This window comes from Somniosus microcephalus, chromosome 10 (assembly GCF_052327205.1).
Source record: "Somniosus microcephalus isolate GS21.2 chromosome 10, FLI_Smic_1.0, whole genome shotgun sequence".
Classification (NCBI taxonomy): domain Eukaryota; kingdom Metazoa; phylum Chordata; class Chondrichthyes; order Squaliformes; family Somniosidae; genus Somniosus; species Somniosus microcephalus.
In genome coordinates, this window is record NC_140996.1 from 165,990,688 (window position 1) to 166,013,544 (window position 22,857).

General features: G+C 42.2%; 1 protein-coding gene across 2 annotated transcripts in view; it reads right to left on the reverse strand.

Moving 5' to 3' along the window:
• Positions 1-22,857, reverse strand: part of npat (nuclear protein, ataxia-telangiectasia locus) — a 49,222-nt gene that overhangs the window by 25,013 nt on the left and 1,352 nt on the right. For both annotated transcript variants that reach the window (XM_085999097.1, XM_085999098.1), the window contains exons 2-9: positions 16,431-16,549; positions 14,285-14,345; positions 11,693-11,765; positions 10,989-11,032; positions 10,258-10,512; positions 4,583-4,664; positions 2,268-2,379; positions 1,061-1,152 (exon numbers count right to left, since the gene is read on the reverse strand). In XM_085999097.1, coding sequence (XP_085855223.1) covers positions 1,061-1,152; positions 2,268-2,379; positions 4,583-4,664; positions 10,258-10,512; positions 10,989-11,032; positions 11,693-11,765; positions 14,285-14,345; positions 16,431-16,549 — 838 coding nt within the window. The remainder of the gene's footprint in view (positions 1-1,060; positions 1,153-2,267; positions 2,380-4,582; positions 4,665-10,257; positions 10,513-10,988; positions 11,033-11,692; positions 11,766-14,284; positions 14,346-16,430; positions 16,550-22,857) is intronic.

A 22,857-nucleotide genomic window follows, 5' to 3' on the forward strand; every position in this document is an offset into this window, starting at 1 on the left:
AGGAGCTTTTTCCCTTAGTAGAGGGGTCAATAACTAGGGGGCATAGATTCAAGGTAAAGGGCGGGAGGTTTAGAGGGATTTGAGAAAGAACTTTTTCACCCAGAGGGTGGTTGGAGTCTGGAACTCACTGCCTGAAAGGGTTGTGGAGGCAGGAACCCTCACAACATTTAAGAAGCATTTGGATGAGCACTTGAAATGCCATAGCATACAAGGCTACGGACCAAATGCTGGAATATGGGATTAGATTAGACAGGGCTTGATGGCCGGCGCGGACACGATGGGCCGAAAGGCCTCTATCCGTGCTGTATTACTCTATGACTCTAAGATAATAAGAGGGTTGAGCGGCTTCAGTTAGGAGACTAAAGAAACTGGGGCTTTTCTCATTAGAACAAAGAGATTAAGAGGAGATCGGATAGAGGTGTTCAAAACTATAAGGTGTTCTGATGAGGTAAATCAAGGGAAACTATTTCCACTTGTCAGCGAAATCAATAAGTAGAGAGAATTATCTGAAGATTTGCACCAAAAGAACAAATGAAAAAGGTCAGAAGAATTTACTTATTTTCATGTGTTAGGACGTGAAATGCCGTACTAGAAAAAGTGGTGGATGCATAATCCATAATAGCTTTTGAAAAGAAAGTAGATAATTGAGGAAGGCTCTTTCAGAAACCTGGGACAGGCATGACGAACAGAATGGCCGCCTGTGCTGTAAAATTCTATGTTCCAATGCAAAATTCATTACTTATTTAAGTTTTAGCATTCAACAATCTATCCCTTACATATTAATTCCAAACAAATTTAACATGCTCTTTTAATCAAGGTTTCAGGATGTTAACGATTTCAAGGTATATTATTTCAGGCATCTTTAATTCAGTTGCCAGTAATAGGAAACCTATAGCATAAAGTTGCTCATAATTCTACACAAATTAGGCAACCTGGTTCAAAAAGGGGCACTAGTATCAGTAGTATGGAAGGTAGAAATGGCACATTGGCAAAACTATACAGACATCAATAAAAAAAAATTACGAGTCCAGCTTGTTGCAACATAAAAGATTTACATTACCTGAACATAACTTTATTAATGTTTTCTGCAAGTTTTTCTAGTAGCGATCGGTCTTTCAAGATTTTCTCCCTGGCATTTTCAATTACTCTTTGCTGCAAACAAAAGAGAGACTAAAAATCCATTCTTAATTAACATTCTATATAGTCCTATTTAAAAGAACAAGTGGCCATTTTACTATGGAGGAGGGAGTTATTACAGTTGAGCTCAATCCTGTTCTCATCTGGTGTCCACATGCATAGTTAGCAAGGGTCATAGTTTTTCTCCCATTCTTGGGATGTGGGCATCACTGGAAAGGTCATTATTTATTGACCATTCCTAGTTGCCCTGAATGGTGGCGGTGGGTCGCCTTCTACAAGTCAGTGGCTTGCTAGGCCATTTCAGAGGGTAATTAAGAGTTAACCATGTGGGTGTGGTGACATATAGGCCAGTCCGGTAAGGACAGCAGAGTTCCTTCCCTATCGAAACATTGGTGACCCAGTTGGGTTTTTATGACAATCAGACAGCTTCATGGTGACCTTTAGTGATGCCAACTTTTTATTTGTGATTTGATGCAAGAACCTAGGCTGATTCCTTCCCCGCCCCACCCTTTCCAAGCCTGGGCTCATCAAGGCCACCAGTCCGGTTGACAGCTGTACCGACTGAAACCAAATAAAACTGCACTCGTCAGGGTCTGAACCAGAGACTCTTGGTCCATATGGTTCAGTACCATATTATTCAGTGTATTTACCCACTACCCTATCAAGAGAAGCCAATAATATGTTAACCATTTCAGTTATGTTAGTTTTCAGTTAAAAATTGTTACTGTCTGTCTTGAGGAGTTTAGCATAAAGGGAATAGGCATTTAATTTTCAAAATTACAGAATTTAACTCCAACCCAGCAAAAGGAATAAACTTGAGACTCCTCTACCAGTTATTAACTCCTCTAAACTTTACTTGGGAGGACAGGACAGCCCAGCACACAAACACTTTCTCAGGATCCATCAATGTCATTCTGTGGAAGTGGCATTGGATGGAATTTCCTCCTCTGCAGTTCTTTATCCTGTCCCAATAATCTAACTGACTACAATTCTTGCTCTGGCTCGTCAGCTGGGAGCCTTGCGTTGTATGGACTTGGCTGCATTGCCTCAGAGTTTTGGGTAAGCAGAATTATAGTAAGCAAAGCAGCCTTTTGACTGAATTTTGGACGCTCGTCGAGTCTGGTACTTACTGGAAAACTTTCAGCATCAATTTCTATTTGGCTTTCTTCCACTTCATTCTCCACACTTCTAGAAGTTGAATTCTGTCCTGATACAAAGCCGCTTCTTTTGCGCGGAGAATCACTAAAATCAAAAATAAATAAAATCTTTTACAAAGTCATCATTAATATAGTTCTGATGTACAGCATATCAAAATTGTAAAGAAATGCAGGTTTCTTCAATGTAGGATAGAATGGCATTAATTCACATGACAAAGTTAACGATTCCAGCCAATTATCACATGCTGCTGCTCACCAGTACTCTGGGGTCTGGAGCGGTTGTGATTTTTAGATGCTAACCTGGCCTGTTCCTTGAAGTGCAATGTTTAGGTATAGCCTGAGTGATCTGTGACAAACATGAAGTAGTTCTGTCTTGCATTGCTCTGGTAACTGCCGCTTTAAACCAGGCATAATATGTTGTGACGTCTATTGCCCTCGCGTCTGCTTGGTGACAGTCTTGAAAGGAGATCCAGCACACAACTTTCAAATATACACAGACTTTTCAATTGGTTCAGCTAATAGAGAATGACAAGGACGAGAACAGACGTCAAAGGGAAAATGGGGATGGTTGGTAAGAGGAGACTGGAGCTGTCTGGTGCAGGTGACAGATCTGGGATGGCTGAGTAGATGAGATTAGGGTTCTGGCTGTATTTTGGATCACTGGGGTAAAATGTTAATGGAAGCATTATACTACACATGTAAGACTTCTAACATATTAAATATATTCTTAAAAAGGAAGATAAATTTTGAAGAGTATGTGAAAACAAATGAAAGCACGAAAGGGGGATATTGTATAAAATACAAACTGCATTATGTTTATATCAATTTTATTAAAGGATAGCTTAGTACTTTGTAATTTTGGTCCTCCTATTATTTTTATACAAGTAAAATATTTTAAATGGTCATCAGCTGTAAAAATAGTGCATTTCACCCCAAAAGAATGTGACAGAAATAAACAAGTACATTTGAAATGGGTCTACACCTTCTCACACTACAATCACAACTACTCTCCCGGTGCTCAATACTGTATTTCTAACAGACTCATATATTAATAGCAGAATGTACTTACATTTTCAATTTGCAGTACACTGCTAACAGTATCACAATAGCAATGATCAAAGACTACACATCATTCAAAATATTGTGCCTACATGAATTCGCACAAATGTGTTGTAGAGTCTTTTTGGCTAAATCATATCTCACAACCTGAAGCCAATCTGTGTAGCAACAAGAAGCAATCACATTCTACCAAAAACAATTGTGACATACAGCCGATTGCTGGTCCCAATATTTACCCCTAAAAGTAAGCTCAGTAATTCACAAAAGTAGAATTAAACATACCCATCCCATGAAATCAGCCCCACTCTTGGGTACAATCCTGATACCAGTAGACAACACTGCATCTGTAATCTAGCATCCAACCCAAGGATGACCCATAAAGAACGCATGCACAGTAGGCAAAAGATACAGACTCTCTTTGCCCTCCAGTACTCGGTCCTATAGTTCACTCCCTCTTATGGTTCTCCACAAGTGCTAGCTTTAACTACTCTCCCCTTCCACTCGAGGCACAGCAGGCCCGATCCCAGGAGAGTAATAAAGAGGACAGACAGAAAGCAGGAGAGTAGCAAGGAAAATAGTGCAGCAGAAATATGACAGACTGAGTGAAATGGACGAAAGTAGAAAAAAAAGAGGGCGAGAAAAAAGTATGTGACAGAAATAAAGTGTGCTGAGAAACAGAAAGCATGCACGAGGAGAGAATGTCACTCCAAAACAGAGGTGCAATCCAAAAACATCCTGTAATCATGTAATAAAAATAGAATTTGACTTATTCACGGTAAAAGGATGTCCCTAATTATAAACAGATGGAATCACAGAATATAATTCCCAGAATTCATTGTAATAAAAAATGGAATTTAACTTATTCAGTCACTGCAAACTAATGGCCAAATTAGGCCTTCAGCTTGTTTTAGCAGTTCAACTCATTTGTTTCAGTCCATCCCAGTGCAGAGTTTACTACATTTGTGAAAATGAGGTTCAGATCTTGACCGATCCTCTGCTGTACAAAGTATACTGACCTCTGCAATCATCAGGATTTATCAGCACAGAAGGGGAAGGCAGACATTTGTAAACAAAGCACATTGCTGAGAAATTTAACCTCACTTACAAAAGCGAAAATATAAAACTACTTGTGTGAGCAGATTACATTTGAAACACGGAATTTGACATTTCAATAAAACTTTAACATGAACTGAGACAATTTAAGATTTTCCAGCTCACTACTCATTTACCATTTTCGTTTCCCTGGAGAAACATGTTCAGGTTGTAATCTTCGGTCATAAGGTCCAGGAACAACAATGTGAAGAGCATCACCTAAACAAAAACGAAAATGAAACGGCTCTTTTTACGAATTTGCAACCCCACCTCATACTGCAAATTGCTAGTCTCTGGTTTACCACAGGGAACGGTAGCACTGTGGTTAAGAGGCCTGGATCCGGAGACGCGAGTTTGAATGTTGTGTGCAGCTTTGGGAGTTAAATTTCATTTCAGCAGCAGCAGCGGGGCTATAAAAGGCGCCAGAGAGCCAGGTAGGCGTACCAGTCTCCGAACTCGGAACTCAGAGGGAAGGAGAGAGGTAAAAAGTAATCGAGGTGTGACATCACCAGAAAGCAGGTAAGTGATTTGTTGGTGAGTATTTTTCTTTTAAACTTGAACTCTGTGGTTTATAGTTTCTAAATTCTCTGTGGTGTAGCGGGGTCTGTTTATAAACCAGGGCCCTTAAATATACTATTTAACTGTAGTGTAATTGGTGGGATTGATTTGATTTAATTTAATTTGTTGGTAAATTTTATAAGTTGGTAAGTTTAATTAAATAGAGGTGTGATATTCATCATCTAGAATCGGGGCAGAGGGTATTTAAAAATATTAATAAATTTAATTAATTACATAGAATGGGAGAGCAGGTGATGTGTTACTGCTGCAATATGTGGGAGCTGGTGGACACCACTGATGCTCACGGTGATCACATTTGCAGTAAGTGCTGGCTGCTCGAGGAACTCCGGCTCCGTGTTGAAGAGCTGGAGTCCGAGCTTCAAACACTGCAACACATCAGGGAGGGGGAGAGTTACCTGGACTCTGTGTTCCAGGAAGAAGTCACACCAACTAGATTAACTAATTCAGATGTAGTCCATGGTCAGGGACAGGAGGGTGTGACTATGAGTGAGGCAGGTACGGAGGGACAGGAGGGTGTGACTATGAGTGAGGCAGGTACGGGGATCCAGGAGGTAGTGTTGGAGGAGTTGCAGCCCTTGCTCTTGTCCAACAGGTTCGAGGCTCTTACTCCCTGTGAGGACAGGAAAGGGGACTGCAGGGAGGATGAGCAACCTGGCCACAGCACCGTGGAACGAGGGGCCATTCAAGTGGGGGGAGTAAAAAGAAATGTTGTAGTGGTAGGGGATAGTATCATAAGGGGGATAGATAGCGTTCTTTGCAGCCGAGAGCGAGAGTCCCGAAGGTTGTGTTGCCTGCCCGGTGCCAGGGTTAAGGACATCTCCTCTGGGCTGGAGAGAAACTTGGAGTGGGAGGGGGAGGATCCAGTTGTCGTGGTCCATGTTGGTACCAACGACATAGATAGGACAAGGAAAGAGGTTCTGCTGAGGGAGTATGAGCAGCTAGGGGCCAAATTAAAAAGCAGAACCCCAAGGGTAATAATCTCTGGATTACTACCTGAGCCACGAGCAAATTTGGCTAGGGTAAATAAAATCAGAGAGTTAAATGCGTGGCTCAAAGACTGGTGTGGGAGAAATGGGTTTTGCTTCTTGGGACACTGGCACCAGTAGTGGGACAGGAGAGAGCTGTTCCGTTGGGACAGACTTCACTTGGCCAGTGCTGGGACTAGAATCCTGGCGAATCGAATAACTAGGGCTGTAGAGAGGGCTTTAAACTAATTAGTGGGGGGGAGGTTTCAAGAGAGTGAAAAATAAAAATGTCAGCGGGGAAGGCAATAGAGCAAAGTAGCAGTGGGGAAATTAAAAACCAGAGCGTGTCAGGAAGGGACAGAATATATAAAGATAAAAGTAAAGTAGTAAAGGGGGTAAAAGCAGGAATAAATTGTCACAAAACATATTTAAACGTTCTTTATCTGAATGCACGCAGCATTCCTAACAAAATAGACGAGTTGATGGTACAAATAACTACACATGAGTATGATCTGGTGGCCATTACAGAAACATGGCTGCGAGGTGACCATGACTGGGAACTAAACATCCAGGGGTATTTGACTATTAGGAAGGACAGACAGGAAGGAAAGGGAGGTGGGGTGGCTGTGTTAATAAAGGATGGAATCACTGCAATAGTGAGAAATGATATTGTGTCAAAGGATCAGGATAGTGAAACAGTTTGGGTGGAGATAAGGAATAATAAGGGGTAAAAGTCACTAGTGGGCGTAGTCTATAGGCCTCCTAACAGTTGCAACTCTATTGGTCGGAGTATAAATCAGGAAATAGTTGGAGCTTGTAATAAGGGAACAGCTATAATCATGGGAGATTTTAACTTTCATATTGACTGGACAAATCAAATTGGGCAGGGCAGCCTTGAGGAAGAGTTCATAGAGTGCATTAGGGATGGGTTTCTTGAGCAGTATGTTACTGAACCAACTAGGGGGCAGGCAATCTTAGATCTGGTCCTGTGTAATGAGACAGGATTAATAAAAAATGTCCTAGTAAAGGATCCCCTTGGAATGAGTGACCATAACATGGTTGAATTCCAAATTCAGTTGGAGGGTGAGGGAGTTGGATCTCAAACCAGCGTACAGTACTATAAGCTTAAATAAAGGAGACTATGAAGGTATGAGAGCAGAGTTGACTAAAGTGGACTGGGAAAATAGATTAAGGTGTAAGACGGTACAGGAGCAGTGGTGTACATTCAAGGAGATATTTCACAACTTTCAAGAAAAATATATTCCAGAGGAAAAAGGGGCGTAAAAGAAAAGACAGTCATCCGTGGCTAAGTAATAAAGGACAGTATCCGACTGAAAACAAGGGCATATAAAGTAGCCAAATCTAGTGGGAGGATAGAAGATTGGGAAGCATTTAAAAGCCAGCAAAGAATAACAAAGATTAATTAAGAAAGGGAAGATAGATTATGAAAGTAAACTAGCAAAAAATATAAAAACAGATAGGGAGAGTTTCTACAGTTATATAAAAAAGGGTGGCTAAGTGAATGTTGGTCCCTTAGGGGACGAGACCGGGAAATTAGTAGTGGGGAACATGGAGATGGCAAATACGCTGAACAAATATTTTGTATCATCTTTACAGTAGAGGACACTAAAAATATCCCAACACTGGACAAACAGGGGACTATAGGGGGGGGGGGCGGAAAGAGCTAAACACGATTAAAATCACTAAGGAGATGGTACTCGGTAAGATAATGGGACTAAAGGCGGATAAATCCCCTGGACCTGATGGCTTACATCTTAGGGTCTTGAGAGAAGTAGCGGTAGGGATTGCGGATGCATTGGTGGTAATTTTCCAAAACTCCCTGGATTCAGGAAAGGTCCCAGCAGATTGGAAAACTGCTAATGTAACGCCCTTATTTAAAAAGGGAGGTAGACAAAAGGCTGGAAACGATAGACCAGTTAGCCTAACATCTGTGGTTGGTAAAATGTTGGAGTCCATTATTAAGGAAGCAGTAACAAGACATTTGAATAAGCATAATTTAATCGGACAGAGTCAGCATGGTTTTATGAAGGGGAAGTCATGTTTGACAAATTTGCTCGAATTCTTTGAGGACGTAACAAACAGGGTGGATAAAGGGGAACCAGTGGATGTGGTGTATTTGGACTTCCAAAAGGCATTTGACAAGGTGTCACACAAAAGATTACTGCACAAGATAAAAAAATCACAGGATTGGGGGTAATATACTGGCATGGGTGGAAGATTGGCTATCTAACAGGAAACAGAGAGAGAGTGGGGATAAATGGTTCATTCTCGGGTTGGCAATCAGTAACTAGTGGTGTTCCGCAGGGGTCAGTGCTGGGACCCCAACTCTTTACAATCTATATTAACGATTTGGAGGCAGGGACCAAGTGCAACGTATCCAAGTTTGCCGACGATACAAAGATGGGAGGGAAAGCAGTGAGTGAGGAGGACATAAAAAACCTGCAAAAGGACATAGACAGGCTAAGTGAGTGGGCAGAAATTTGGCAGATGGAATATAATGTTGGAAAGTGTGAGGTTCTGCACTTTGGTAGAAAAAAATCAAAGAGCAAGTTATTATCTAAATGGCAAGAAACTGCAAAGTGCTACAGTATAAAGGGATCTGGGGGGGGGGGGGGGGGTGTCCTGGTGCATGAAACACAGAAGGTTAGTATGCAGGTACAGCAGGTGATCAGGAAGGCCAATGGAACCTTGGCTTTTATTGCAAGGGGGATGGAGTATAAAAGCAGGGAAGTCTTGCTTCAATTATACAGGGTACTGGTGAGGCCACACCTGGAATACTGCGTAGTTTTGGTTTCCATATTTAAGAAAAGATATACTTGCTCTCGAGGCAGTTCAGAGAAGGTTCACTCGGTTGATTCCGGAGATGAGGGGGTTGACTTACGAGGAAAGGTTGAGTAGGTTGGGCCTCTACTCATTGGAATTCAGAAGAATGAGAGGCGATCTTATCGAAACATAAGATTGTGAGGGGGCTTGATCGGGTGGATGCGGGGAGGATGTTTCCACTGATGGGAGAGACTAGAACAAGGGGGCATAATCTTAGAATAAGGGGCTGCCGTTTCAAAACTGAGATGAGGAGAAACTTCTTCACGCAGAGGGTAGTAAATCTATGGAATTTGCTACCTCAGAGAGCTGTGGAAGCTGCGACATTAAATAAATTTAAAACGGAGATAGACAGTTTCCTAGCTGATAAGGGAATTAGGGGTTACGGGGAGCGGGCAGGGAAGTGGACGTGAGTCTAGGTTCGGATCAGCCATGATCCTATTGAATGGCAGAGCAGGCCCGAGGGGCCGTATGGCCTACTCCTGCTCCTACTTCTTATGTTCTTATGTAAACACTTTCATTTTTCTTTAATGCTGGAAATGGCATGAAAGACTTGCATTTATATAGCACCTTTCATGTCTCAAAGCACTTTATAGCCAATGAAGTACTTTTATAAGTGTAAGTCACTATTGTAACATAGGATACGCGCCAATTTGCGCACAGCAAGCTCCCACAAGCAGCAACGTGACAATGACCTGAATCTGTTTTTTAGTGATGTTGATTGCGGGATAAATATTGGCCAGGACACCAGAGATAATTCCCCTCCTCTTCTTCGAAGTAGTGCCATATGATCTTTTACATCCACCTGAGCGCGCAGACGGGGCTTCGGTTTAACATCTCATCCGAAAGACTGCACCTCTGACAGCGCAGCACCCCCTCAGTACTGCACTGGAGTGTCAGCCTAGATTACTTTGCTCAAGTCTCTGGAGTAGGACTTGAACCTACAACCTTCTGGCTCAGAGGCGAGAGTGCTACGAACTGAGCCATGGCTGGCATGGCTTAAGAGAAATAAAAGTTAAAAAAATTCAACACAGATGCCCTAAATTTAAAACTGCATCCATCCTACAAGTGATGACTGATGCGTGTCTCCACCAATGGCAAACAAGCACCAAGACTGCAAAAAAAAATGGACATATTCAACTGTAGATGTTATCACGGCCAAGTTCAATCCCATCCTCGTCAGATAATCACCTACTTCCAGCAGGATAGTCATTAGATGTTGGAAATCTACCTGACTTTCCTCTGCCTAGCTCATGAACACTAAGGTCACTTGAAGCCCCTTGCCCCACCCCAACTGAGATCAGCCAACTTAGAGTAGATCGGGAATCAAACTAAGGACCATCCCGTTTTGGATAGCTCAGCTACCCATCAATCAAACTTGGCCCATCCGTGGAGATAACATTTCCATTCCCAATGAACCCACTTACCACTTGGATTAACAGAAGGCCGACTAGCATCTTGTGAACGGATCTGGCTTGCACAAACATCCGGTCGAGGCTGTGGAATGACTGGACTGGTTCCAGAGCTGTGTGCTATTACAACAGGGTTTGCTGACAGAGGTGTGATAATCCTCTGCTCAGTTTGTGGAGAAATCGACAAGAGACTGGAGTTAGCCCTGGCCATCTGCCTTGAAGAACAGTTCCCTCGGCGTCTTAATTCATTTAAAGCATTTTTTGTGCGAGCTGTGGAAAACAAGATTGAGGTTTTTTTTTTTAAAAAAAGGATTCAATACCCCTTTGACAAACACAGAATATATAATTGCAGTGAAGTTAATACTGACAATTTTATAAACATTCAACATTTTTAATACGATAGCAAAATACTGCGGATGCTGGAAATCCGAAATAACAGAAAATGCTGGAAAAACTCAGCAGGCCAGGCAACATCCGTGGAGAGAGAAATAGAGTCAACATTTTCTGTTGTTATTTCAACATTTTTAATAGTTTAGCATTCATCTGCACAGCAGGGGACTTAATATAAACGTCCAAGTCCTTTAGTGATAACTATGAATTTCTATATTTAGCAGCAAAAGGTTAATGTTGGAGCTGATTTATGGGTGAGGGAAGACCAGAGAAAAGAGAGCAAAGACAGTTAAAAATGTTTGACTAATCGGACATATCCAAAATTATTTCATACAGAATACTTTTCATAAAGATACCTCTCTGGTTTGTAGCAAGTGCTACAGAGCTCTGCTGCAAACTTCTGTAAATAAAAGAAATACATTAATTAGATACAGCAATGTTCAACAAACAGCATAGAAAGCTCAATTACATTTCTGGTCAATTCAGTACAGCATTTTGAAACTGCTTTGGAGCTTTGGGATTAGTAATAGGATAGTATCAACCCACTTATCAATTGGCCTGCTTTATCTATCAAGGGAGGAAGGGGTAGGCAGGAAAGAACAGCTTTACATTCAGAATACACTCCTGGGAGTGGGCTATTCAGATGACTTTCAGCTCTTGAACTTGGGTTCAAACCCAATCCTTGCTGATGGAATTGAAGTCTCCTCTAAATGTTCCTCTTGCAATATCAGTTTGGCTGGTCTCAATGCAGCTCCTGGTGGGTGTGGATTGCCCCATAATTTGACACTAAATTGGCAGAAAGGACAGAGGATGGCTAGTTTTGGGACATGGAAATTATTGCACTGAGGATGGAAGCACATTCATGAGGTTGGGGTAGAATAGAGGGAGCTTTACTCTGCACCTAACCATACAACACCTGACAGGAGAATGATTTGATACCAACACTGTGGTAACAGAGTAGAAAATTGTTTTCTTTAACACCCTAAGTGGTGGAGCCTTTTCATTGCCATTATTCCATTTACAAAAATAGTGACTATCCCAGTCTAAGAGATTTCATTACCTAATTTGAGAAAGAGTGTACTCCAATTTCTTCCATAAGGATGGCAACACTGCAGGTGCTTCTGGCATTGAATCTAGAAAAAGGGAAATGAAAAACATTGTTTTACCAACACTGAATGGTAAAATTCAGCTTTGCCGTCAAGAAACCAGGTTACTTCCATTAAGATTATTGGACCCAAGAATTTACTACTGAATGTTGAAGTCAGAGCGAGGCTCACTTATTAAACCAAGAAGTCAAAGCTCCATTATGAGGGTGCTGAAGCAAGTATCTCTGCGTTCTTGCCTCATGTTAAGGTGCAAGTTACATTTTTACTTGCCCTGATTCTTCATACCATCTGCTATGTGTATCTGCAATACATTCCACTTTAGGCCCTTTTTATCCATTGCTTGATTTCAAACAATGGAGCAACCCTGCTGGGAGGGTCAGTAATGCACTGAACCCTATTACAACAGAGAAATTATCAAACACATATCAGACCTATATTTGGAAAGCAGACCAACTTTTTTTGAATTGCCATGCAAATAACCTCTTAGCAGATTAGTCTTGCACACAGGAAACTGAACTCTTACATCTGGACTTGCTCGACAACTACTTGCATTTGTATAGCGCTTTTAACAGACAAAGAACCCAAGGTGCTGCACAGAAACGTAATCAACGTCAAAAATTGACACCAAGCCAAAGGAGCATAGGAACAGGAGTAGGCCATTCAGCCCATCGAGCCGGTTCCGCCATTCAATGAGATCATGAGCAGATGTTAGGATAGGTGATTAAAAGCTTGATCAAAGAGGTAACTCTTAAAGGAGGAAAGAGAGGAGGCAAAAAGGTTTAGGAATGGAATTCCAGAGCTGAGGGCCTCGATGGTTGAAGGCACAGCCATCAATTGTGGGGTAGAGAGATTTCCAAGAGGCCAGAGATGGAGGAACCGAGTTCTCAGTGGGTTGTAGGGCTGGAGATAGGGAGGGGGTGAGGCTACAAATGGATTTGAGCATAAGGATGAGAATTTTAAATTGGAGGCTTTGGGGAACTAGGAGCCAATGGAGTTTTTCCAGCATTTTCTGTTGTTATTTCGGATTTCCAGTATCTGCAGTATTTTGCTATCGTCGTAGGAGCCAATGGAGGTCAGTGAGCACAGGTGTGATGGGTAAACAGGACTTGGTGCGGTTTATGGTTAGGATCCACGCAGGAGTTTTGAATGAGCTGAAGTTTGAGGATGGAGAGCATTGGAATCGTCGAGTCTGGAGGTGACCGAGGCATAGATGAGGGATTCGGCAGCAGGTGGCTGCGAGGGGGATGGAATCAGTGGTGAGTGTACAAAGTTTGTGGGGGAGGGGCGAAGACGATGGCTTTGATCTTCCCAATGTTTATCCATAGCAAATCGCAGCTCATCCAAGACTGGATACCAGACAAGCAGGCTGACAACACATGCAGTGCAAGAAAGGTGCAGCTTGGTGTCACGTGGAACCTGATGCCAAGTCTTCAGATGATGTTACCAAGGGACAGGGTTTAGGAGGAGTAGGAGGGGGCCATGAATAGATCCTTGGGTATGGGAAGAGAAGCCATTGTTGGAGATGTTCAGGGTACGATTGGATAGCTAAGATTGAAACTAAGTGAGGGCAGTCCCACTCAGCTAGACAACAGAGAAGCGGCGTTGGAGGTTGATGGTGTGGTCGACCTTGTTAAAGGCTGCGGAGAATCTAAGAAGAACTAAGAGGGATTGTGCACACCCAACCAAGAAGTTTAGTTAAAAAAAAACTATTAAAAATATTACAAATCTTTAACATATTACAAAAATGTCCCTCTTCATATCACCCAGTCCTTCTTAAGCCAATACAAAAGTGCCGTTGTTAACTCTAGACTTGATTATTCCAACGCACTCCTGGCCGGCCGCCCATCTTCCACCCTCCATAAACAGAAGGTCATCCAAAACTCCGCTGCCCGTATCCTAACTCGCACCAAGTCCCGCCCACCCATCACCCCTGTGCTCGCTAGCCTATATTGGCTCCCGGTTAAGCAACACCTTGATTTGAAAATTCTCATCCTTGTTTTCAAATCCCTCCATGACCTCTACCCTCCCCATCTCCGTAACCTCCTCCAGCCCTACAACCCTCCGCGATAACTGCACTCCGCCAATTCTGGCCTCTTGCGCATCCCTGGTTTTAATTGCTACACCATTGGCAGCCCTGCCTTCAGCTGCCAAGGCCCTAAGCTCTGGAATTCCCTCCCTAAACTGCTTTCCCCCTTTAAGATGCTCCTTAAAACCTACCTCTTTTCATCTGCCCCAATATGTGTGGTATGGTGTCAAATTTTGTTTGATACTTTTAGTAAAGCACTTTTTACTAAGTTAAAGGTGCTATATAAATACAAGTTGTTGTCATGTCACAGAGAACATCATTCGTTTTCTGATATTCATTTCCCCCTCTATTTTATTACTTTTTTTACATTTCTCCGGCATTGTATCTCAACTGTTGTCTGCTCTTCAGTTTCCTGTTTTTTAGTATTGCCCAGACTAACCAAAATTGCAGGCTGAAGTTTCAGACATTTGAGAAAACAACGTCATATAATCCTAGAAGACCAAGTACACACTATGCTTACCTCTTGCTTTCATAACCACATATTCGTTAAGAATCGTTTTCAAGTTTTTCCCAAAAAGTGACTGAAAGAAAATGCATTCAGTATTAGTCAGCAATTTAACACATGAAAACATGAGAATTTCAGTTACTTTATTGCAACAAATCTACAATGCGCATACGTGGGCAGCACATAATCGTCTGTCATAGGCCACAAAACAGAGCCCCAAACGTTGCATACTAAAAATTTTGTAATTACATGAAACAGATTTAAGGTAATTAGCAAGAGAACCAGAGGGGAGATGGAGATTTTTTTTTTTTTTTTTTTATATAAATGCAGCTATTTGTAATGATCTGGAATGCAGTGCCTGAAAGGGTGGTGGGGGAAGAGCACGGGAGTGGGACTAATTAGATAGCTTTCAAAGAGGCACGATGGGCTGAATGGCCTCCTTCTGTGCTGTGCGATGCTATGATTCAGTATTTTGCAGTATTAAATTGATAAAACTATGCATTGTTTCAATTCAAGTCACATAGACTGCTTCATATTCCAATTTTGTTACTATTCTGCACAATTACCTCTCACACTTTAGAATTTCTCCCTCCTGTAACGATCTGGATTTTGTATGCATTATAAAAAAAAGTTAGGATAAAAATTGTGCCACAATGCAATGAACACTTCTTATTGTGGCGACGACACTGATAAATGAACAACTTTCGTGATGAATGACTCGAGCTTGCTTTCTGAATGCCTCACAGCTTTTTAACAAACTGCGATAGATCCCGGAGAGTATAAATGTACATATACCCTGCAGCAGTGCTTACCCTCAAAACACAACACTTAATTAGGTGTGCAAGTAACATACAAGTATTAGACTTACAGAATTGTAACAGGTACAGTGCAGCATATTAATCATATATAAATATATACTGCAGCTAATTCAAGTTTCACAGAAATCTTTACTTTCACAAAACTCAACTGTGGAAGTTCATGAATCTAACTAGTGAATGATTAATAGACCTAGTTTAGTATCATTAACCTCAGCTGTCCATCAACACCAATGCAGATCTGATGATATAGCTTTGGGACTTGGTTCAGAAAATGAACAAAAATTTGCAGACGATATATAACTGGGAGAGGCAATAGAATCAAAGAGGCAGCTCAGAAATTATAAAACGAGTTGGACAAAATGTGGGTGTCAGTAGAATAGCAAATTAACATTCAATGCTGTTAAGAGTAAAGTATAGCACATATGACGGAAAAATGTACAACACACACATACTCCATGAACGGTGCTGAAATAGCTAATAAATTAAAAGTGACCTAGGAGTCTTAATAGACCAACCAATGCAGAGCAGCGCCGATAGACTGTTGAACTATATAGAGTCAAAAAATAGTAGAATACAAGTCGGAGGAAGGCATGGTCAAATTGTACAGTGCTCTGATCAGACTGCATCTCGAGCGTTGTATCCAGCTCTGGTCACCAAGAATCAAAGGAGACACTGAAGCACTGGCAGCAGCTCAGAGAAATGCCATGAGGCTGATCCCCAGTGTCAGAGGACTGAGTTACGAGAAAACACTGGAGAAATTTGGGCTGTTCAGTCCAGAAAGGAGATATGTAAAAGTTGACTTTTAGAGGTAGATAATATAAGAGAATGGAAAAGGTAAATTCAGAACATTACTTTAAATTAAAATGCAAGAGTAGGACAAGAGGACACACAGGTTCAAACTAGGAAAAAGTAAAGACTGATATCAAGAAATAGTTTTTCATTGTGAACACATGGAATGAACTTACAAATAAGAAAGCACTCGTAGCTCGTAACGAGTGAAACTGCACACTTGAGAAGCTGCAGTATATAGCTTATGTTGTCTCCACCCGTCACAAGGACTTGCCCACTGGGAAAGTGGAACAGGTCAGCTTTACACAGGTATATAAATAACCTGCTCTCACATATAGGCCCGAGACATAACCCCAGGAGCTTTATTCATAATCTCTAGGGATTGTGCCATGGGATGATTTTCTCTCTCTCCTTATTTGGGTGCTGCAGTAAAACTCCACATTACATGGGAAGTTTGAAGTTTTTAGTTCATTGATGGGACTTTCTTTCCCACCAAGTATGAAATAAACATAAAGTTTTTATAATGCACAGAAATTATACAATGCATACTGTACCAGTAAACAAGCAGGAACCACCCCATCCTCGGTACTGTGTTCGGCATATTCCTTTAGGTCACCACTTTCCAATATAAAGGCTCGGCAAGTATTAGAAAGCCTTTCCTGCTGCAGATATCCTGTAACACAAGCATAATAAATAAAGTTCACAGGTTTCTCACTGATTGGTATTTCTAACATGCATGCTGCTGCACAACAGACATTATAACACGTAAATAACTTTGAGCATAGCCTTTTACTATAAATGTATAAAAGTGGTGATAAAAGAAATTCAGAATGAATACCATTTTACTAGTCGGTCAGTCTCATTTTTATATAGGAAAAATATTCCGTTTGCAAGCTAGTTGTGATAAGCTTCAGCAAATGCATTGTTTGGAAGAACATGTGTAATTAGTCAGCCAGTCTCCAGTCCCCAAATACAAGGGGGAAAAATGAACATCAAATTATTACTCTTTTGGAACTTAAATTAATACATTTTGGTAGAAAGAATTGAGAGGAAAAATAAACTAAAAGGTACAATCCTAAAGAAGGTGCATGAAGAGAGACACCTGGGGGTATATGTGCACAAATCGTTGAAGGTGGCAGGGCAGGTTGAGAAAGCAGTTAAAAAAGCTTATGGGATCCTGGGCTTCATGAATAGAGGTTTAGAGTATAAAAACGTGGAAATTATGATGAACCTTTATAAAACACTGGTTTGGCCTCAGCTGGAGTTTGTGTCCAATTGTGGGCACCGCACATTAGGAAGGATGTGAAGGCCTTAGAGAGGGTGCAGAAAAGATTTACGAGAACAATTCCAGGGATGAGGGACTTCAGTTATGTGGATAGACTGGAGACGCTGGGGTTGTTCTCCTTGGAGCAGTGAAGATTGAGAAGAGATTTGATAGAGGTGTTCAAAATCATGAGGGGTCTGGACAGAGTAGAGAGAGAGAAACTGTTCCCATTGGTGGAAGGGTCGAGAACCAGAGGACACAGATTTAAGGTGATTGGCAGAAGAACCAAAGGTGACACGAGGGACAACTTTTTTTACGCAGCGAGTGGTTAGGATCTGGAATGCACTGCCTGAAAGGGGGGTGGAGGCAGACTCAATCACGGCTTTCAAAAGGGAGTTGGATAAGTACCTGAAGGAAAAAAATTGTAGGGCTACGGGGAAAGGATGGGGGAGTGGGACGAGCTGAAGTGCTCAGGCAGAGAGCTGGCACGGGCTCAATGGGCTGAATGGCCTCCTTCTGTGCTATAGCCATTCTATGATTCTCGGTTGGTAGGTCATTTGATTGGTAAATTAGGCCGACAGCATTCAGAAGAGGTACAGCGGTTGGTGGTGGTTCGAAGCCATGTATCCAGCCAAGTCCACAGCTGATGGGTTACTTGTCGGGACGAATATGCTAACGCTTCTTATTTTTAAACCGCAAATACCGCTTTTTAATAGTGCAGGGCTTTCTATTGGCTGCTGGACCCCAAGCTGTCACCAGTTGCTACAATCCCACCACCACTTCAAAGCCCCACTGGCCACTGACCCCTCTCTTCCCCCTGTCCACCATACCCTGAGCCTACACCAGATTTTGCAATTGGTCTTTGTTCAGCATCTCTCTATGATGGCACAGCTTGAAGAAACTCGCCACATGGGATGTTAAGGATGAAAACTCCATCCTATACAATTTACAACCACGCTCCTTATTGTTTGTATGATGTAGAATTTGTATCATTTAGTATTAGTTCTTCACATCAAATGTTCATTCTAACAGTATCACAAGAATATTGAACATTAAAACATACAGGTTTAAGTGGAATTTCTTCTACAGTGTATTGGTACAAAGCCAAAACCATTAGTAATTTATAGTAACAACACTGCCCCATTTTATTTACTCTTCACAACCTATTGGAAACCCACTGCATCAGATATTTACAGCTTTGCTAATATATGCAGAAATGTAATGGTGCAGGAGTCCAGATCAGCACCCATAACAATCCTGGAACTTTAAAACAATCTAAAAATTCAGTACAAAATAGCAATAATGGAACAAGAGAAAGAAATTGCATTTATATAGCACCTGATCAAATCTCTCTTTGCATGCAACAAAGTACTTCAAACCATGGTCACTGTTGTTTTGTCATCGTGAGGACATGTGGATAGCACGTTTAATGAGTTGGTCACACCGCAGGTAAAGGCTGCACAGGCAGGAAGGGAATCGGTGACTGCCAGGCAGAGTAGTAGGCACAGGCAAGTAGTGCAGGGGTCCCCTGTGACCATCCCCCTCTCAAACAGATGTACCGCTTTGGATATTGTTGGGGGAGATGGCTTATTGGGGGAAGGCAGCAGCAGCCAACTTCCTGGCACCAGGGGTGGTTCTGCTGCACAGGACGGGAGGAAAGAGGGGTAGAGCTATAGTAATAGGGGATTCTATTGTAAGGGGAATAGATAGGCGTTTCTGCGGTCGCAAACGAGACTCCAGGTATGTTGCCTCCCTGCTGCAAGGGACAAGGATGTCTCAGAGCGGCTGCAGAGCATTTTGGAAGGGGAGGGTGAACAGCCAGTTGTCGTGGTGCATATAGGTACCAACGATATAGGTAAAAAACAGGATGAGGTCCTAAAAGCTGAATATAGGGAGTGAGGAGGTAAATTTTAAAATAGGACCTCAAAAGGTAGTAATCTCAGGATTGCTACCAGTGCCACGTGCTAGTCAGAGTAGAAATAGAAGGATATTTCAGATGAATACGTGGCTAGAGGAATGGTGCCAGGGGGAGGGATTCAAATTCCTGGGACATTGGAACCGGTTCTGGGGGAGGTGGGACCAGTACAAACTGGACGGTTTGCACCTGGGCAGGACCGGGACTGATGTCCTAGGGGGGAGTGTTTGCTAGTGCTCTGGGGGAGGGTTTAAACTAAAATGGCAGGAGGTTGGGAACCTGAGCAGGGAGACAGAGGCAAGGGAAACAAGGATAGAAGCAAAAGACAGGAAGGAGAAAGGCAAAGGTGGCAGTCAGAGAAATCAAGGGTTTAAATCAAACATGGCCACAGTAAATAATAATTCTAAAAGGTCTAAGAGTGTTAAAAAAACAAGCCTGAAGGCTTTGTGTCTTAATGCGAGGAGCATTCGTAATAAGGTGGATGAATTAGCTGCGCAAATAGAGGTAAACGGATATGATTGGGATTACGAAAACATGGCTCCGGGGGGACCAAGGCTGGGAACTCAGCATCCAGGGGTATTCAATACTCAGGAAAGACAGGCAAAAAGGAAAAGGAGGTGGGGTAGCATTGCTGGTTAAAGAGGGGATTAACACAATTGTAAGGCAGGATATTGGGTCTGATGATGTGGAATCTGTATGGGTAGAACTGAGAAATACCAAGGGGCAGAAAACGTTAGTGGTATACAAACCCCCAAACAGTAATGCGGAGGTTGGGGATGGCATTAAACGGGAAATTAGAGACGCATGCGATAAGGGCACAGCAGTTATCATGGGTGACTTTAATCTACATATAGATTGGGCTAACCAAATTAGTAACAATACTGTGGAGGAGGAATTCCTGGAGTGTATACGGGATGGTTTCCTGGACCAATATGTCGAGGTACCAACTAGAGACCAGGCCATCTTAGGCTGGGTATTATGTAATGAGAAAGGATTAATTAGCAATCTTATTGTGCGAGGCCCCTTGGGGCGGAGCGATCATAATATAATCAAATTCTTCATTAAGATGGAGAGTGAAGTAGTTGACTCAGAGACTAGGGTCCTGAATTTAAATAAAGGAAACTATGATGGTATGAGGCACGAGTTGGGTAGGATTGATTGGGGAATGTTACTCAAAGGGTTGACGGTGGACAGGCAATGGCAAACATTCAAAGATCGCATGGATCAACTACAGAATTTGTTCATCCCTGTTTGGCATAAAAATAAAACAAAAAAGGTGACTCAACCATGGCTAACAAGGGAAATTAGGGATAGTATAAGATCCAAGGAGAGGACATATAAATTGGCCAGAAAAAGCAGTAAACCTGAGAATTGGGAGCAGTTTAGGATTCAGCAAAGGAGGACAAAGGGATTAATTAAGAGGGGGAAAATATAGAGTATGAGTGTAAGCTTTCAGGGAACATAAAAGCTGACTGTAAAAGCTTTTATAGATATGTGAAGAGAAAAAGATTGGTGAAGTCAAGCATAGGTCCCTTGCAGTCAGGGAATTTATAGTGGGGAACAAAGAAATGGCAGACCAATTAAATACATACTTTGGTTCTGTCTTCACAAAGGACGACACAAATAACCTCCCAGAGATGTTAGGGAACATAGGGTCTAATGAGAGGGAGGAACTGAATGAAATCAGTATTTGTAGGGAAATGGTGTTTGGGAAATTGACGGGATTGAAGGCCGATAAATCCCCAGGGCCTGATAATCTACATCCTAGGGTATTTAAGGAAGTGGCCCTAGAAATAGTAGATGCATTGCTGGTCATCTTCCAAAATTCTATAGACTCTGGAACAGTTCCCATGGATTGGAGGGTAGCTAATGTTACGCCACTGTTCAAAAAATGAGGTAGAGAGAAAACGGGGAATTATAGACCGGTAAGCCTGATATCGGTAGTGGGGAAAATGCTAGAGTCCATTATAAAAGATCAGAATAGCAGAGCACTTGGAAAACAGTGACAGGATCGCACAAAGTCAACATGGATTTACAAAAGGTAAATCGTGCTTGACTAATCTACTGGAATTTTTTTAGGATGTAACTGGTAGAATAGTTAAGGGAGAACCAGTGGATGTGGTGTATTTGGACTTTCAGAAGGCTTTCAATAAGGTCCCGCATAAGAGATTAGCATGTAAAGTTAAGGCACATGGGATTGGGGGCAAGGTACTGACTTGGATAGAGAACTGGTTGGCAGACAGGAAGCAAAGAATTGAAATAAACTGGTCTTTTTCCGAGTAGCAGGCAGTGACTAGTGGGGTACCGCAGGGATTGGTGCTAGGACCCCAGCTATTCACAATATATATTAATGATCTAGACAAGGGAACTAGATGTAATATCTCCAAGTTGGCAGACGACACAAAGCTGGGTGGGCGTGTGCTGTGAGGAGGATGCCGAGAAACTCCAGTATGATTGGGACAGGTTGGGTGATATGGCAGATGCAGTATAATGTGGATAAATGCGAGGTTATCCACTTTGGTGGCAAAAACAGGAAGGCAGATTATTATCTGAACGGCAATAGATTGGGAGAAGGGGAAGTGCAACGAGACCTGGGTGTCCTTGTGCACCAGTCGCTTAAGGTAAGCATGCAGGTACAGCAGGCGGTTAGGAAGGCAAATGGTATGTTGGCCTTCGTAGCGAGAGGGTTTGAGTACAGGAACAAGGATGTCTTGCTGCAGTTGTACAGGGCCTTGGTGAGACCACACCTTGAGTATTGTGAGCAGTTTTGGTCGCCTTATCTGAGGAAGGATGTTCTTGCCATGGAGGGAGTGCAGCGAAGATTCACCAAACTGATACCTGGGATGGCAGGAATAACATATGAGGAGAGATTGGGTTGATTGGGCTTATACTCGCTGGAGTTTAGAAGAATGAGAGGGGATCTCATTGAAACTTATAACATTCTAACAGGACTAGACAGACTAGATGCAGGAAGGATGTTCCTGATAGCGGGGGAGTCCAGAACCAGGGGTCACAGTCTAAAGATAAGGGGTAAGCCAATTAGGACAGAGATGAGGAGGAATTTCTTCACCCAGAGTGTGGTGAACCTGTGGAATTCTCTGCCACAGAAGGCAGTAGAGGCCAATTCATTAAATATATTCAAGAAGGAGTTAGATATATTTCTTAAGGCTAAAGGGATCAAGGGATATGGGAAGAAAGCAGGGACAGGGTACTGAGTTTGGATGATCAGCCATGATCTCATTAAATGGCAGAGCAGGCTCGAGGGGCCGAATGGCCTACTCCTATCTTCTATGTTTCTATGTCAAGCAGTCAGCCTCTGCTCATTGGTAACATTAGCCTCCGAGTCAGAAGATTCTGCATTCCAGAGACATGAGCACAATCTCGGCTGGCACTTCAGCACAGTACTGTGGGACTGCTGCACTGTTGGAGGTGCCATCCTTTGGATGAGATGTTAAAACAAATTCCCAGCTGCCCTCTCAGGTGGATGTAAAAGATCCCATGGCACTATTTTAAAGAGCACGTGAGCTAATGCCGATGTCTTGGCCATTATTTATCCCTCACCCAACATCACTAAAAAGATTGTCTGATCTGTAGCTCATCACTGTTTCTGGGACCTTGCTGTGTGCAAATTGTTTGCCGTATTTCTGACATCACAACAATGACTACACTTCAAAGTACTTCACTTTAAATCACTTCTGGAACGTCCAGAGGTCCTGAAAGGAGCTATAAAAATGCAAGTTCTTACTTTCTTTTGTATAATGAATCTATAGGATACCACCAAAATGTGATTCTTTTCTTCATA